At 30.4% G+C, this 18,450-nt stretch overlaps 2 protein-coding genes across 6 annotated transcripts in view; both read left to right on the top strand.

Moving 5' to 3' along the window:
- The window catches only part of LOC114334509 (Bardet-Biedl syndrome 5 protein homolog), a 61,948-nt gene that overhangs the window by 34,894 nt on the left and 8,604 nt on the right, over positions 1-18,450 (top strand). For 2 of the 4 annotated variants that reach the window (XM_050655540.1, XM_050655542.1), the window contains exons 4-5: positions 4,877-5,004; positions 17,329-17,566. The exons of 1 other annotated variant lie outside the window; for it this stretch is intronic. In XM_050655540.1, the coding sequence (XP_050511497.1) occupies positions 4,877-5,004; positions 17,329-17,566 (366 nt within the window). The remainder of the gene's footprint in view (positions 1-4,876; positions 5,005-17,328; positions 17,567-18,450) is intronic. One more of the 4 variants, XM_050655539.1, reaches the window with a different exon arrangement.
- Positions 1,876-18,450, top strand: part of LOC114334495 (G protein-activated inward rectifier potassium channel 4) — a 73,874-nt gene continuing 57,299 nt past the window's right edge. The window contains exon 1 of one of the 2 annotated variants that reach the window (XM_028284550.2): positions 1,876-2,151. The gene's annotated coding sequence lies outside the window, so the exon portion shown is untranslated. The remainder of the gene's footprint in view (positions 2,152-18,450) is intronic. The other variant, XM_050655536.1, reaches the window with a different exon arrangement.

An 18,450-nucleotide genomic window follows, 5' to 3' on the forward strand; every position in this document is an offset into this window, starting at 1 on the left:
AGTCTCTTGCCATTATTATTTCTCTCTTTTTCCCCATGTATTCCAATTACTGTCTTGTACTCATGATCTCTCTGCCCTACTCTCCCATTAAGGTCTCCCGCTACTAATATGGATCCTTTACTTCCTTCGGTCGCTATTGATAGTTCTTCGTATAAAACATCTTTTCGTTCTGCTCTTTCGTCTTCGTTCGGCCCATACGCCACTATTATACTTTTGTTTTGTTCATTGCATTTAAATTCAATTACCATTATTCTGTCGGATATGGTCTCCCACTTTTTTACAAACTTTCTGTTTCTGGAGTGTATGATGCATCCTACTCCTGATGCAGCTCTTTCAATTGTGTCGACCCCACTGTATAATAGCAAATGTCCATTTTCTAGCTCTATTTCTCCTTTGCCTTTCTTCTTAGTTTCTGTCAATGCAAGAAAATCTAAATTTGCCTTTTCAAATTCCATTTCTAGTTCCTTCTCTTTGTTATACAAAGTTTTGATGTTCCAGGTTCCTAGTTTAATAGCTTTTGTTAGGGTCGTCCATCTCTAGTAGAAGTAGTGACAAGGTGTGTTTAAATCGCTCCGTGGTTATTAAAGTTTTTAATAAACATTAAATACAAATCATCATATTATATCATAAAATATAAATATCAGATATTTATAAAAAGTCAAGCTAATTTATAGTCCATTTACGGTTTTTGCTGTAAATTTTAAAAAACCGTTCGGATTGAGATGAAATTTGGCATACACATATAGCTCTAGCTAACATCATAGCTATATAATCAAATAAAAAAAGTAATATTGTTCCGCTGTGTGCTTTTGCCATGGGGGTAAGTTTCATCCCTTTTCGGGGGTAAAAAACATACGTTCAATATAAGCCCGGAATTGGATAAACGACTAATTCTAAGCAACTTTAGTTCTATAGAGTTCTTTCACTGTGTCAATACTTTTCGAGTTATTTGCGAGTGAATATGTAAATTTTTCAACAAAAAAAAATCACGTTTTTAGACGGTTTTTCGTAAATAACTCAAAAAGTAAGTATTTTATAGAAAAAAATATTGTTAGTAAAAATATCATAGCTTATACTTATAGCTTACATACAAACCTCTAGAAAGATAATAAATATAAAAAAAAAACTTGGATAACGGTGGGGTTGATATCTTTTATCAAACGACGAAATTTTCTTAAAAAGAAATTAGTGTCTATATTTATCCTTATTATCCTTACCACTATTGTGTATACATATTTAGAATTTAATTTCATTTATTAAGAATTAACGTACCTACAGGATAAAGGATGAAGGTGCTATAAACACGAGTATCGAGCATCGAGCCTATTGTATTGGAATTATTTGTATGTCCCATCGTATAAAACTTGGATTGAATATCTCAGTTTCCGAATTTCTGCAACTTTGTAGTTTACCTACAAATAACTCATGGATCGTGCTAATATAAAAAAAATACAAGTGATTAAGTTAACACGTGTAGAAAGGCACTGGCGGTTAGTCTTTGAAAAAAGAACTTGCACTTAAGCAGGAAAAACAAGTAAGGAACCTTACAAAGCGTTCCTTGTTTCTTAGTAAATTTTTACCATGCTCAGTTCCCCACTTGTGTCCACCTCCAACTACAATCCTTCATCCTTGCCACGTGGTCAGCGAGGTTTTTCCTAAATTATTTGCGTATTCTTTAGTTGTGATTTTAATCCTGTTTGTTTTACGAAAATTAAAACTGGAAATAAACTATTTGATTTATGCTTCATGTGAGGGATCCTTGGATTTACAAGTTAAACCATATTTTCCAGTAGTTGACACTTAGCTAACATTATTAGATTTTTTCATGAAAAAATGATTTAAATACTGAGATTATGTTTTAGACAAGTGTTACACTTTTATTGTACTATTTTGCCAACCTACACCAAAATTTAATTTCGACGGAGACAAATTGTTGTCGCTTCTTTTCTTCATGGTAGAATTAAGTTAACAAGATAATAAAGGAATGCAAAATTATTACATATTAAAGGCGCAGGTCATACAGAAGCAAGTAACTGCACGAAAAAGTTGAAGACTGTGATACGTATTTGACTATGTGATTCCAAATTAACCTATGTATTGTTTGTTTTGAAAATCTGCCTTATGGAATAATAATCCTCATTAAACGACTTTGTAAGTATACTAATTATCATTAGTCGAGGCATTTAAGACTTATGCTTTTTATTCTGCTTTACTCACGGTTTTTCCTCTAGATTTTAAAGAATCCTTGTATTGACATGAAATTTACCATACACGTAGCTAACATGTCAAAAAAGGTAAAATTGTGCCAATGTGTGCTTTTGCCTTGGGGGTGAGTATCGCCCCTTCTCGTACATGCGTTCAAAATAAGTTGTGAAGTGGATAAACTGACAAATTTTAAGCAAATTTTTGTTCTATAGAATTTTTTCACTAAGTCAATACTTTTCCAGTTATTTGCGGGTGAAATATATTCATTTTTCATGTGTTTTCAACACATTTTCAGACGGTTTTTCGCAAGTAAATCAAAAAATAGGTATTTTATCGAAAAAAATAGTAGATTCTTACTCGTCAAATTCCAAATCGAATATTTTAACGTGAAATAACCAAAACATGAAGCACTTTTCCAGGAAAACTTATGAGAACTTTTTCAAAGTGCTTAAAAAAGTTTCCAGCATCAACAGTTGGCAAGTTACGCTCAAAATTAAAGTCGGTTCCTTTTTTATTGGTACAAAAAAATTGTGAAAATCACCCTCTAATTAGCAATCCGAATGAAATTAATCGTTAGTGCTTTACAATTTACCTACTTTACTTTTGTGTTGTTCCATCGGTTCAAGGTGATTACTAAAAAAAATGGTAAAGTAATTTTTTTAATTTTGTAAAAAAATTTCCTTTTTTTTCAAAATATCTTAAAAATTATTAGTGATAAGTACCAGAAATTTCAAAAAGTAAAAAAATGTATGTTTCCCTTTTCTGAATATTTTGGATTTTTTATTTTTCTGGAAGATAAAAATTGGTTCAGATATGGATGTTCAAAATTTGCATACACTTGTGATTAGTGACTCGTTCAAGCCCTTTCAACTACAGCCCTTTCAAAAACAAGTACTTTGAACTGATGAAACCTAAATATAAAAAATACATAAGTTAAGTACCTAACTTCTGAAGCGGTATCAATTAATTTCATTTGGAATCTTAATTAGAAATATGCTTTATTGCCACAGTGCCAATGAAAATTTTACAATTTTATGGACAGATTTACTAGAATTAGATAAATCGTCAATACTAAAAAATACAAGTTATTAAAGCAAAACAAAAACAATATATTACAAAATTTAAATAAATTGCAAGTTGAACATATAACAAATATAATACAACCATAGGAACTAATAAGTTTAAGCTTAAGCTGATGCATATTACTAAGGGGTTGTGTAAGCTTATAATAATAATTGAGGGGTGATTTTCACGATCTTTTTGTATCAAAGAAAAAGGGACCAACATTAATTTTTGACTTGCTTACTTTTGGTGCTAGAAATTTAAGAAAAAAAAAACAAAAATAAAGCTTTTTTAAGCACATTAAAAAGTTCTAATGGGTTTTCCAAGAAAAGTGCTTCATTTCTTGGTTATCTCATGTTGAAATATTTCATTGGGAATTTGGCGAGTAAGAACCTACTTTTCATTAGCTATAACGACCTGCTCCTACGGGGTGTACATACTTCATACATACACCGTTTTTTCCACTTTGTATAAGCTATATTTTTGAATAGAATGTTTTTGGATAAAATAGTTATTGAGTTATTTGCGAAAAACCGTCTGGAAACGTGTTTTTGTTTTGTTAAAAAATGAACATATTCACTTGCAAATAAATCAAAAATATTGGCTTAGAAAAATTTATATAGAATAAAAGTTGCTTAGAATTAGTTAATTTATCGACTTCCGGACTTATTTTGAATGTATGTTTATTCACCCCCGCGAAGGCGTTAAACACACCCCTAGGGAAAAAGCACACATCAACACAATATCCCCTTTTTTTACATGTTAGCTACTTGTATATCAAATTTCATGTCAATCCAAGCGGTACTTTGAGAGAATAGCAAATGAGAAAAAGAATAACAAAAATGTATAGTACTTGGGCAAAATTTTTGGTCAAATAATTTTTAAATGCCTTTATTTTTTTCGAATCCTGAGAAAACTATTAAGTATTTTTAAAAAATTTAATCGCAGAGTGGAAGATTACATTATTACCGAGGGCCGAAAGTTCCTTAGAATAAACAAAAAGTTTATTTTGAATAATGTATTTGAAATTAAAAATCATACTAAATTTTGTCTTCGTTTTTACCCTTGTATCTTATTAAAATAAATATTATAGAAGTTTTTAGGGACTTGCGGCTCTCGATAATGATGTAATATTTCATTTCACTTTTAAATTTTTTAAAAATTATTGTTATTTTCCCAAGATTAAAAAAAATTAATGCATTTAACAAGCATTGGACTGAAATTTTGCACAAGTTTTATACATTTTTGCAATCAGTATTTCAAAAGCTTTTAAATGAGGTGTCACATGATGTACTTTCCCAAAGTAAGTAAAAAATCAAAGTTACGACTGTCATCTGAAGAGGGATCGTGTAAAGTTCGAAACATTGATTCTATAGTATACTATCAGTATTTTAAAAATCGACCTGTCCGAGCGTTTTGCTTATGTGCTATTAATAAATAAGTTAATATGGGGGGTAACAATTATTCCAGCGCACTGTATGATCCTCATTGCCATTAAAAAATGCTGTAATTTTCAAAAATGTTGTCAGAGTTGTTGCGTCTGTTTCGTTTTCGTCCAACCACCATGTACTTATACTAACAAATAAGCTATTACAATATACTTTTACAGAGATTGCGAGGTACAACACAGGCTTTGCAGGTTTTAACACTATCCAGAGGAACTCGATATGAATTTATTTTTACAAATTTGGTACCAGGAAATACACGTCATTTTATTTCAGTTATGGGGGTCCACAAGTAAGTTAAAATCAAGCCTAGCATAGTTCACCTGTATTGCTTATAAACTACATATAAAGGACATCGCACACATCTTATGGAAATATAATGTCACTCAAAGTCAGTTAATTTGTGAAGTCCAGAAAACTGTCATCCCTAAATATTATTAGCCTAGATGCTTTTGAAAAGAGCTTCCCCAGCATGAGCTAAGCATATTAGAGGAACTGTATACTCTGGTACGGATGGCCAAATTATACCTACTTAATTATCTAGTCACCCAAAGATTTATGGAGTACCGAATTACAGAATCTTTATGGAAGGATAATTATTCATAAAATTATCCTTCCCATAAAATTTAGATTTGGCGCAATGATATGAAATTATTTTAACTTTGGGCCAATCTATTTATGTAAACTTTATTTCATTTGAGTGACATTTTATTTTCCATAAGATGTGTGCGGTTTTCTTTAGGCTCCTGTTTTTATGTGTAAGCTTTATTTATAATATACTCACGGACAAAAATATTGCATATAACATGTGAAGTGAAAATTTTTTGGGCTGCTATTCTTAGCCCCCACCCCTCCCGGTGTGATAGGAATATAATTTCTTTTCCGAATGCGATGTTTTATAGATATACTATATAGTCAATATCAGATTTAAGTCTGATATTGACTATAGAATAGAATAGAATAGAATTTATTTCATCAAATATACAAAATTTCTTTTGTTTTTGACAAGTCAAAAGAGTACGTACCTACATTATAAAATTTTGACAAAATTTAAAAGATAAATATTATAAATTATAATGAACAGATATACAAACAGGTACTAACAAAAAATTTAACACACTAATGTAAAAACGTAAAGACATGAAATAAACTTAAAAACATGAAATATCGTCATAATCGGCAAAAAAACCCTGACCAAACTAGTGTACTTATTATAATGTATTATAAGCGGTACCTAAGTACTCTGTCTTTGTGTAAAAACAATGTTTTAAAAAGTGTGATTTTATTTTATTTTTAAACGACTGTAAATGAAGACTTTTTACTTCATCTGGCAAAAAATTGTACAAACTAACATCAGTTGAGTTTTTTATACTTTTCGTCAACCTAAAACGTTGTGCTCTAATAGCATTACTCGATCTTGTATGGTGATCATGGAAGTTGGAGTTTATGTTAAACTTACTTTTGTTGGAATGAATTTCAATCAGCGTCTCATATATATAGAGTGAAGGTAGTGACATAATACCTAACTTCTGAAATAAAGGTTTACAGTGTTCCCTATACTCTGCTCCAGCAAGTATCCTCACTACTTTCTTTTGTAACTTAAAAATTCTGTCTGCGTGACAAGAGCCACCCCAAACAGTTATTCCGTACTTTAAATGGCTATGGAACAGTGCAAAGTAGATCATTATAAGGGTACTTTTAGGGATCATAAAAACTAAGTTGCGTATCAAAAATATAGTTGTAGCAAGTTTAGAACTTAAGTAGTCTGTATGAGCACTCCAGTCCAAATTATCATCTAGGAAAATTCCTAAGAGTTTAACACTATTTCCTAAGACATACTTCCGGTCAGAACTAAACATCAAATTCTGATTTTTGTCTTCATTTAGCTTCAGACCATTATGCAAAAACCAGTTTTTTGCTTTCTGAGTATCACTATCTATTTTAATTTTCAAATTATGATGATTAATGTCAGTATTTATGAGAGTGGTATCATCTGCAAAGCACACACATTTTATGGGAAAAGTGTAGTGAAATAGATCGTTCAGATAAATAAGAAACAAAGTGGGTCCTAGTATTGAACCTTGAGGAACCCCGTATTCGACCGTGTTCAAATCAGAATAGCTATTATTAAGAAAAACTGCCTGTTTTCTATTTGTTAAATAAGATCTAAATAGATTGAGAGTGGTTCCCCTTATACCATATTTATGCATTTTTTCCAACATTAATTTATGCGAAACACAGTCAAAAGCTTTGGATAAATCACACAATGTCAAAGACACGAAATGACCTTCCTCCATGCCGTCGACTATATCTCTCACAATTTTCTGTATAGCTTGTGTAGTGCTGCACTTTTTTCTAAAGCCATATTGGTTACAGTGAAGTATTTTGTGTTTATCTAGATATTCTGTCAAACGAGTATTAAGAATGCTTTCAAAAATTTTACCGAAAATGGGAATGATAGAGATGGGACGGTAATTTCCAATTTCATCTAAAGACCCTTTTTTGAATAGTGGCAACACTTTTGTTACTTTTAGTACATCAGGGAAAATCCCCTCAGTAAGGCAATTATTATAAAGTAAAACTAATTTGTCAATAACAATATCAATAGTTTCGACAATTATTTTTTTGTTTAAAAAATAAAAATCTGTACAATGTGAATTTTTCAAGCCACGCAAAACATTTCTGATTTCAATATCAGTAACAGGTAGTAAAAATAAAGAGTGGCAAGGAGAGTGTACATCTTTCAAAATATCTATAGCTACATTTTCATTTGTAGAACTGAAAGAACCTCTAATATTTTTAGCTACTGAAGTAAAGTAATTATTGAAATCGTTTGATGAGATCGTACTAGGACTAACTTTTTTATTTTGACCTTTATTTCTGTGATAGTTTATAACTTTCCAACTGTCACGAGATATATTTTCAGAATTTGAAAAGAAATACCCATAAGCTAGTTTTTTCTTTAATGATATTGTTGATCTATAATGCTTCTTAAACTTATTATATTCACTATAATTTTTTGTAACGTCAGCAATTACCTTGACTGTGGAAAGATTTTCTCGCATAAGTTTTAATTCATCATCAAACCAAGAAATTGGAGCTTTATTCTGACTTCGCAATTTTTTTAATGGAAAATTGATTTCAGTTAACTTTTGATATATTTCAGTAATAAATTGAGCTAATTCTGTTGCTGTTTTGAGAGAAATAGCTAAAGACCAATCAACGTTATTTAACGAATGTTTCAACTTCAGTATGCCATTACTCGTTATACGTCTTGTGTATGTAATTGCACTATGATTTTTTTCAGATTTTATTTTTAAGTTAATAAATTGAGCAAGATGATCAGAGATACATGGGTCCACAATTCCACAACCAACTATCCCACTGTTTATGTTTGTTAAGATGTTATCTAAACAAGTTGCTGATCTAGTTGTTATTCTAGTATATTCATTAATATTTATTGTTAAGCCAAAAGTAGAAATTAGATCACGGAAAATTCTGAGTTCATTAGAAGATTTTTTAAAATCAATGTTGAAATCCCCAATTATTATTATTTCCAAAAAATTAGCAGAGCAAAACACCAATAACTTTTCAAAAAGGTCTAGAAATATTTTAAAATTCCCATTTCCGGTTCTATACACTGTTACTAGAATAGTTTTAATATCTGTAATTTCTAATGCACAAAATTCACCCTCATATTCACATGATATATGATTCAAACAAACTGGTCGTGTAGAAAATTTATTATCGCTAAAAATTGCAACACCTCCATGTTCTCTTACCTTCCGACAGAAAAAAGTTGACAAAAAGTACCCATCAAACTTTAATGTTGTTAATTCGTTTTCTCTGAGCCAATGTTCAGAGAAACATAATATATTGTATCTTTTATTTTTCAAAAAAACATTAAGCTGATATGATAAAAATTATATGGCAGCCATATAATTTTTAAATTGAACCTCATCAAGGTAAGTACTTACTATTCTAGGGACGTGAAGACGGGCAATATCGTGCATTATAACGAATCTGTCATACCCAGAGATTAACAAATCTTCATCTACAGAAGAGTTGGCGAACGGTATACTCCAGGGAAATAAGGCAAAAATATACCATGTTCGGGACACTTGAGCAGCAAGGTTGCAAATGGGTTTTTTGGGTACTATATACCTAATACATTATACATACAAAAATTCCCGTCACAGTTCGGACGAGAAATTTAGTTATTAACAAATAAGTGTCAAAAATGGCAGTTTTTTCGTTTACATCGCTACGGGTAAAAATAGGGTAATTAAATATCTTATTTATACTGTTATTCTTTTAGAAGATGAGCCAAGGTTTAAAATGGCAGTTTTTGAATTTCGGTTCGATCATTTGTTGCTTCAGAAATTTCAAAATAAGACTAAAATTTCGAAAATAAAAAAATTGCTATAATTTTTGTGAAAATGACCTTAAGACTTTCATATTGCACAAAAAGTTGAGACAAACAGTCCATATAATGAACAAAAAATTTTAAGACGATTCGTCAATTAGTTTAAATTTTATTCAATTTGTTTATCCCAATGAGCTTTTTCTTCGCAATATTGTTGTTCAGAAAATAGTAATGTAATAGCAATTCTGTGAAAACCACATGAAAGAAGAAAAGTCATGTTTTCAAAGTATTTTAAAAAATCATTAAAAAGTCATTTTTATCATTCCGAAAACATTTTATTAAAGTAGGGTCATTTTTAGTACATAAACAGTTATTTGAATAACTTTGTTAATATTGACTGTAGATTAAAACTACTTTGGGATTTGAAAAGCTGGTATTTTTATACGTATTTTCAAAAAACACATTTTGCCTAGGTTAATTACAGTCAAAGTTAGCCACTTTTTTATTTAATTGACAGCTACTTTGTTTATAACAATTAAGCAACCCAACCAGCGCCATTTCGAAATTAAAGGTATATAGTTTTTGTGTAAAAGTTTGAGTCAATTTTAAACTTCAACAGAGTTGTTAATAAAGCTTTAAAAATAACGTTATAACGAAATCGATTTTTGGTCGGTGGAAATGAATATTAAAATCCGAGCACTCAAAAAATGAAACTGATTCTTTAAACATAATATGCTGCGATTAATATCTATAGAGCTTGTTGATGGATTTTGATCATCATTTTTTTTAATTGTATGTACTCGTAGTCTTGTAGATTATCTTATGTACGTTAATCCCCACCTAACATTTCAAAATGTTAGGGGGAGTTCCCCTTATCACTCAGGGATATGAAAAATAGATTACGACCGATTCTAAGACCTACCGAATATACATTATATAATTTCATAAAAATCAGTCAAGCGGTCTCGAAGGAGTATGACAACTAACACTGTGACAGGAGAATTTTATAGATGTAAATATATAGATGGGAATTAACAAATAGGGGTTGGTGATGGAAAAGTGTAAATTAAGGGTTGTATGTATTTTTTAATCCTACATCATATAAAATTAAGATAGACAATTTTGTCCAAAAAATTTTTAAAAAATGTCAGGGGGGCAACCCTCCTTATAACTTATGGGTGTGAAAAATAGATTAAAACCTATTCTCAATCCCATAGGACATACTTATAAAATTTCATAAATATCGGCCAAGCCGTTTCGAAGTAGTATAGTAACTAACACTGTTACAGGAGAATTTTATGTATATTGAAGTAACTGTGAATTAAATAATAAAAGTGGCCATCTTTGACCGTAATTAACATATGCGAAAAGTTTTTTTTGAAAATTTGTGTAAAAATACCAGCTTTTGAAATTCTAAGGTAAATTTACTCTACAGTCAATATTAACAAAGCTATTCAAACTGTTTTCAAGCCAAAAATGACTCTACTTTAGTAAAATGTTTTCGTACTGAAAAAATTACTTTTTAATGATTTTCTACTATTGTTATTTCATGTGGTTTTCATAGAATTTCTATATAATTATTATTTTCTGAACAATAACATTACAAAGAAAAGCTCTTTGGGATAAACAAATTGAATAAAATTTAAACTGATTGACTAATCGTCTTAAAATTTTTTGTGCAATATATGGACTCTTTGGTTCAACTTTTTGTGAAATATAAAAGTCGTAAGTTCACTTTCGCGAAAGTTATAGCAATTTTTTTGTTTTCGAAATTTTAGTTTTATTTTGCAATTTTCGAAGCAACAAATGATCGGACGAAAATTAAAAAATTGCCGTTTTAAACATTGGCTCATCTACTAAAAGAAGAATACTATAAATAAGATATTTAATTATCCTATTTTTACCTGTAGCGATTTAAACGAAAAAATTCCATTTTTGACCCTTATTTGTTAATAACTAAAATTCTCGTCCGAACTGTGACGGGCATTTTTGTATGTATAATGAATTAGGTATATAGTACCCAAAAAACCATTTGCTACCTGGCTGCTCAAGTGTCCCGACAAAAACCTTATTTCCCTGGAGTAGTATATCAGTTCCGTACCTCAGAGCAAAACTGTATTAAGTCCAAAATTTCAGTTTTCTACTTTTTTAGCTCACTAGGCTTAAAATTTTCCGCTCTATTCACTAGTGTTTCTTATTCTCTCTTTCGACTGAAATTGGGCAAAATAGCCTTGTATGAACAGTATTAAGTCCACACTTCGCTTAGAGCAAAACAGTATCTTCTGCAATTCAAATGCAATAGGTCCAAAATGGTGTATACGTTTCCCAGGGCAAAACCATATTATGTCCAACAAAAAGTATTATGTCCCACATAAAACGCAATTCAGGCACAGCATTAAGTCCACAATCTTTGAAAATTTTGCAAGTTTTTGCCTCAAAGAGCACAAATTCACCGACAATTTTGGAATCATGAGACAACCATAGATCCAAAAAGACAGTTTTTATGTTCTTATCTTGAAAAAAACGTGTATAAAAAGAAAAAGAGAACGAACAGGTGTTCAAGCTAGCCATTGTAACTGGAAATATTTTTTTACCATTGAAGAAAAGAGACTCTAGATATTTCTCAATCTATTGTTAGATGTTCACTTAAAAAAATGCAAACAAGTGGAATTTTAGAATGTGACAAAAGAGGAAAGCAGCCATCTAAAAATAAAGTAAAGAATGAAGTAAAGGATAGGATTCATAAGCATATAATGGCCTATCCATATCCTTATGAAGAATCACATTATAGTCGAAGAAGGACGGCGAACAAATATTTAGGAGGTCTCTAAAATATTTCTACAATGTTTAGAATGTTTAAGCAAGAATGAGATTTGAAAAACATTGCCTCGAACGAAGTAGACAAAGAATGGCTTTACAATCACATTTTTAATACAGAATTTAATTTATCATTAGATGTTCTTTCGAAAGACACTTGTGATAAATGTGACGAATTTCTAATCAATCTAAGACAGTCAGCGTTTGAAGCTGAGTGGGAAACATTACAAGTGATGGTACAAATTGAAACAAATAGACAAGGAGATGTCCATCAATAGCCCTGGACAAAAAGTTTTAATGATAAATTTACAAAAATGTCTTCCTTGCCCAAAGCTAACTGATCCTCAAAGTTTTTACAGCCTAAAACTCTGGTTTATATGGTATAATGGCAAATTCCTTTTGCGAGGGCATACGCACATGGAGGTGGACAGTGGACAGTATACACTCATAGAACGAGAGGTTAAAAAATGCTCTAGTTTTCAAATTATTATCTACTCTATAGGATTGGTTACAGTTGGCTAAAATTTTCGGAAAAAACAAATATTTCAAAATGTATGAAATGCCAATTTCTAATCTTAAAGACTTTAATAAAATGTGCAATTCTTACGATTCGGCGTTTCAAAATAAAAATAAAACTGAGAATAATGAAAAAAATTTAATTTCACAAACAGTATGTATGTAATTCAGAATTCAGACAAGAAAATCCTGGGATTCTGTACTTTAAAACAGACTTCGATTTGGAATTTGAGAGTGTAGACTTAACCGGAGAGCTGGTTGAAGAAATCATCAATCTGTAGAAGATTCTCTGATTTCATTGAGAGATACCTTATATCCAATAAGTACTAAAAAATTCAATGATCTTCCGCTAAAGTGTGTTCCAGCGAGAATTCACGATTTTTTTCAGACTCTAGACTCTAGTGCATAAAGACACAATTCAAATTACTGATATAGCGGTAGTAGCCCTGCATTTGTTAAGTTTTTAGTTATTTTTTATGTACTTTAAAAAGTTATTGTTAATTTTTTTAGTTAATAAAAAACAGTTGCATTACAACCATTTCTGTTTTTTTTATTCCGACTTTTTATTGTTACGTAGATGTTTTAGTAGTCGTATTAATGGTTTTGTTACAAATACGTCCGTATAATATTTTTAGTTCTTTATATCCAAACATTTTGTAAAACAGGTATGATATTTTTTGTAATAGAGCTCCGTCTTTGCCATATGATAGGTAGCAAAATACATATTAAGTCATAGTCAAAAATTTATTTTTCAGAGCGAAAATATGTTAAGTCCATTTTTTCCAAAAACAGTAATTTTCAAAAATAATTTCTTTTTAGTGGTAAAAAGAACAATGATCATTATTCACATTTATAAGAATTTGCTAAATAAAATTTAATGTATTAAATGGAAAATGTTACAAAACACTAAAAATAATTTTTATTTTCGCTCTCCTGTAAAATTTACATTTTGTGACTTAATACACTTTTGTTCTGAGGTACGGAGTTGTAATCTCATACAGAGCGTTAGTTTTTGGTGGAGGCGGCATAGTGCTATGGAAAGGACATACCAAATTTGTGGAGGTGATTGGGTGAATGGCAGTTGATATTTAATTAAAAACATTATAGAAGATCATGTTTAGCCATTTGCCAGCCATATTGGATATGATAAATTCGTCCTAATACACGTTTTCATGTCGCTGGAATAGTGAGTAGGCAATTACCGTCATGAGATTCAATTTAAAAATTATGTGGCTACCATATATATAAACCGAGAGATAATAACATAACTTCAACCACGATTTTCTAAGTCCTGCCCTTTGCAGTACTGGAAGGTTAGAAAAAATACTTACAATTTATGGAAAAATCCACGGGTTTCCTGTGACATTTTCCTGTGAAAATTAGATTTTCCATGAGGAAAAAAATGGGGAGTTGCAATGACTTTGTGAGTCCTGCCATATCCATAGAATGACAGGATACTATCAATTGTATGAAGGACATTTTTTAGCAGGAGGGTTGCAAAAGAACTTAGGGAGTATATGGATATACAAAAATTTAATGAAAATAATGCAATTTTCATAATTTTCTGAATCCAGCCAACTTAATCAATTAAACATAATTATTTAAAAATGATCGAAAAAAATGTTGGCATGACGTCTCCTAGTGTTTAACTGTACTTATCCCTTCTAAAATTCTGTGGAAAATTTTCACCCTGGTTCCCTGATTTTCTGAGTCATAAAATAAATTTTATTATATAATAAATAATTTAAGTAGACATTATTTAAAATGACAGGATGTTTAGTTACACCTTTTTTCCTATACATAGTTAAAAAATGTGTAAGAAAATTCGTGGAAAGTTACACGATTTTCTGAGTCATGCAATTTTGCACATATCTCAAGAATGTTAATATAAAGCTCTTTACAAAGAGGCAGGATGGTTGTGTAGGTATTTCGTATATAAAAATAAAATTTTAAGTCTATAAAATTATTGCTGGTTGTTATACAAACATATTCATATCACCACAATTTTCTGAGTCATGGCATGTCAAGTATGCTTAAAAAACACTAATCTAAAACCGTTTACAAAGTGGCAGGATAGTCGCAAAGATATTTAATATATAAAAATTAATTTTTATATCGTTAAAACAATCGTACGGTATTAAATATTATTTTCCTGAGTAATGTTTCGGATTTTTACACACCTTTCAAATCTAATACCAAACTGTAAGATCTTTATTTTAAGCGATTAGATCATATTTGTATCTAAGTAAACGTAATAAAAGTAATAGGAAGAAAATCAATAATTTTACAATTAATTGGTTATAGTAGGGATTGTACCTATTATACAGGGTGTCCAGAAACTCTTCTAACAAACGAAGCCCGGAGATTCCTCAGATAATTTTAAGAAAATTTAACTCAATTCACCTAGTCCGAAATGCTTCCTAAGAAAGCTAAAGCTCTTTAAAGATGGCGTATTGTAATTAGTTTTATTAAAATAGCTCCAGAACATTCTATTTAGAAAAAACGAAAATTGCTATACCTATTTATCTTTCAGAGATAAATCGATTCCATCAATTGTCAATTTTTAGTACCGGTCATAGGCGTCCATTTAGGGTAGGGAAACGGATATTTTATCGCATAACTTTTCTGTGTTTAACTTTTAAGCATTTTTGACACTGGATTATTAAACTATGGGATATTCTTGTACTTTGTACTAAAAGGTACTCTTGCTTTAACTCGGTAGGATACGCCAGGTTCTAGAAAAATCAATTTAAAATTTCACAGTTTTTTAATTTGAAAAAAAAATAAAAAAAACTATTTAGAAAAACGAAAACTGGTACGTTTATTTCTCTTCCAGAGATGAATCGATTTTATCAATTGTGAATTTCTAGTATCGGTCATAGGCGTCCGTCTTGGGTAGATCAACGAAATCTCATAACTTGCTTTAATTTTTAAGCATTTTTGACAGTAGAGTATTAAATTATGAGGTATCCTATTAAAATTTTTCTTAAATTCAAAATACGAAAAATTTTAAAATTGATTTTTCTAGAAAACGGTGCATCCAACCGACTTAAATCAAGAGTACCTTTTCGTACTAGAATACCTCACAATTTATTAATATAGTGTCAAAAATCCTTAAAAGTTAAAGACAAAAAAGTTATGCGATAAAATAACCGTTGTCCTACCCAAAACGGACTCCTATGACCGGTACTAGAGTTTCGCAATTGATGGAATCGATTTATCTCTGGAAGATAAAAAGGCGGACCAGTTTTTGTGTATCGAAATGGAAGCGTTCTGGAGATATAAAAAAAAAACTAATTACAAGGCGCCATCTTCAAAGAGCTCTAGCTCCCTTAGGAAACATTTTTGGATTAGGTGAATTGTGTTAAATTGTCTTAAAATGATCTTAGGAATCTTAAAATTATATACAGGGTGTTCCATTTAAGAAAACATAAATTTGTGTCGCCCTGTCAATACGGGTAGCCCTATATATTAGAAAATATTTTTAAATTATGATCTTATCTTTGCCCCACGTTTTACCTAAATAACTTTTTTTCGTATCTCTTACGACAAACGAGTAATTTGACTTTGTCACACTAATGCCCCACCCTGTATACGAAATAACTATAAAACAATCCTGCCTCTTTGTAAATAGACTTATATTAAGATTCTTGAAACATATTCAAAATGGCATTACTCAGAACATCGTGGAAATTTTCACGAATTTTCTTACAAATCTAGGACTTCTTCCGTCTTACTAAAACCGTTTAACCTTCCTACCGAGTACCGAAAAAGTATTGATTGCATTTGAGTATTAAAACTTTTTAAGGTCAGGACTCAGAAAATCACGGAATCAGGGTGAAAATTTTCCGCAGAATTTTCTAAGCGACAAGTATACTTAAACATTAGGAGGCGTCATGCCAATATTTTTTTGATCATTTTGAAATAAATATGTTTAATTTATTTAGTTGGCACGACCCAGAAAATCATGAAAATTTCATTATTTTCCTTACATGTGTGTATACATATATACTACGTTAGCCGGTTTGCAACCCTCCTGCCCAAAAAATTTTCTTCATAAAATCGATAGTATCCTGTCATTCTACGGATATGACAGGACTCAGAAATTCATCGCAAAACCCTATTTTTATTTTTTGGGAAAATCTAGTTTTTACAGGAAAATGTCACAGTAAATTTGTGGATGTTTCCACAGATTGTAAGTACTTCGTCTACCCTTCCAGTATTGCAAAAGGCAGGACTGAGAAAATCGTGGCTGAACTTGTGTTTAATATCTCCCGGTCTAATAGTCCATATCAGATTTAAATTCGATAGAGCAGTTATATAACACTATAAAACATCGTTTTAGGAAAAGAAATCCTATTTTTATGACACTGGGGGGGGGGGACGGCTAAGTATTGCAGCACAAAAAATTTTACTTCACTGTAATATGCAATATTTTTGTCCATGAGTGTACATATTTAGATATGAATAGAGTATTTGGTTGTCTTTTTAAAGACAGATCACATGCTATGATTTTTTATGGCGGATATTCTTGAGTTGGGATTGATTTCATGTAATCGAATGAAATATCTTTTAGTAAAGTCGTCCCAGGACCGCAACTCATCAATATTGGCAATATCATTTTAAAGTCGTCTACTTTAAAATGTATAATACGTGTCTGAATTGCCGATATAAATGAGTCAGATTAAATAAATTATTAGAAGAATTTTTTACTAAGCAACAACATTTTTGTTTATTTGGTATTATTTTGTATTTTGACAACGACGCCCGACTTGGGCGTCGAAACGTTAATAAAATCATTTTTAGGTAAAATTGTGGCTTATTTCCCATTTGAATATACTTGATTATAAAAATGCCACAAGAAAATAGCTTCAGAGTATTTAGAGTTTTGTTTTCTATAAAGCGTTTTCTTTGTAGAGCATATAATTCTTCTAAACTCTATAGGGAGTTGAAATTAAGAGGAGCCGTTGTTCATAACAAGCAGCTCAAAATTTTACCTTTAGAACAAGTAGTATCAACGGTCAGTGGTGTATGGAACTTATCAAGTGATCAAGGAAGCCTTGGAACCTTTATAGTAACGAACGTCAGGTTCGTATGGTTCGCAGATGTCAATGAAGGATTTAATATATCTCTGCCTTATCTGCAAATCGATAGAGTAAGTTAATGTTGATAATAAACACTTTAAATTTATATAGTATATAATATAGGATTTTCACTTCGGAAAAAATCAAACAAGATAGAATTTTTTGTAATTTCATTAAGAAATGTTTAATAAACAACATATCAAAAAGTTCTACTCGAGAAGTAGGTGCTTCATTTTTTATTAAACAAATGAACTACGAAATTAGATATTTTTTAAATAACTCCGAAAATATAGATTTTAGAAAAAAACTGACTTGACCATTGAAAAATTCAGAAAATTTCACAAAAAAAACCTTTTATAAAAAATGTTCTAAAATTAAATCTGTATCTTCTATAATTTTTTATTTATAACGCCAAACTCACCCTTCTCACAAACATTGTAACGTAAACTAACGTACGGCGAAGTGCACGGTTGAGTTATTTTAATGTAATTCCTTAACTAATGGATCAAATGAAATTTTACAAACTGAACATGAAAGAAGAATAATTAAGCTATCTTATGGTTATGATAGAAAAGAAATAAAATATTTGGGCATAAGTACGGAGTGGGCGGAAATTGAGCCTTACATGAATTTTGTTTAAAAATGATTTAAAAATGTGTAACTAATACAATTTGACTTGTAAGACTCTCAATTTTGCACAACTTACCTTTTAAGCATCTTACTAAATGATGTTTCATTCAAAAAAAATCTCAAACATTTAATTCAAATGATATGACGTCTCAAAAAATGTAATTTTTGAAATCTTCGTAGTTTTATAGAATTACCACCATTTTAAGACGATATTACTCAAGTTTGAACAAATCTATTACAGTTTATAAAAGCTTTTTTTTTAAATCTCAGGATGTAATCTTTAAAATGCACTAAATTATTTTATTTTAGAAATGAAATATACTAT

Source organism: Diabrotica virgifera, chromosome 7 (genome assembly GCF_917563875.1).
Source record: "Diabrotica virgifera virgifera chromosome 7, PGI_DIABVI_V3a".
Taxonomy (NCBI): domain Eukaryota; kingdom Metazoa; phylum Arthropoda; class Insecta; order Coleoptera; family Chrysomelidae; genus Diabrotica; species Diabrotica virgifera.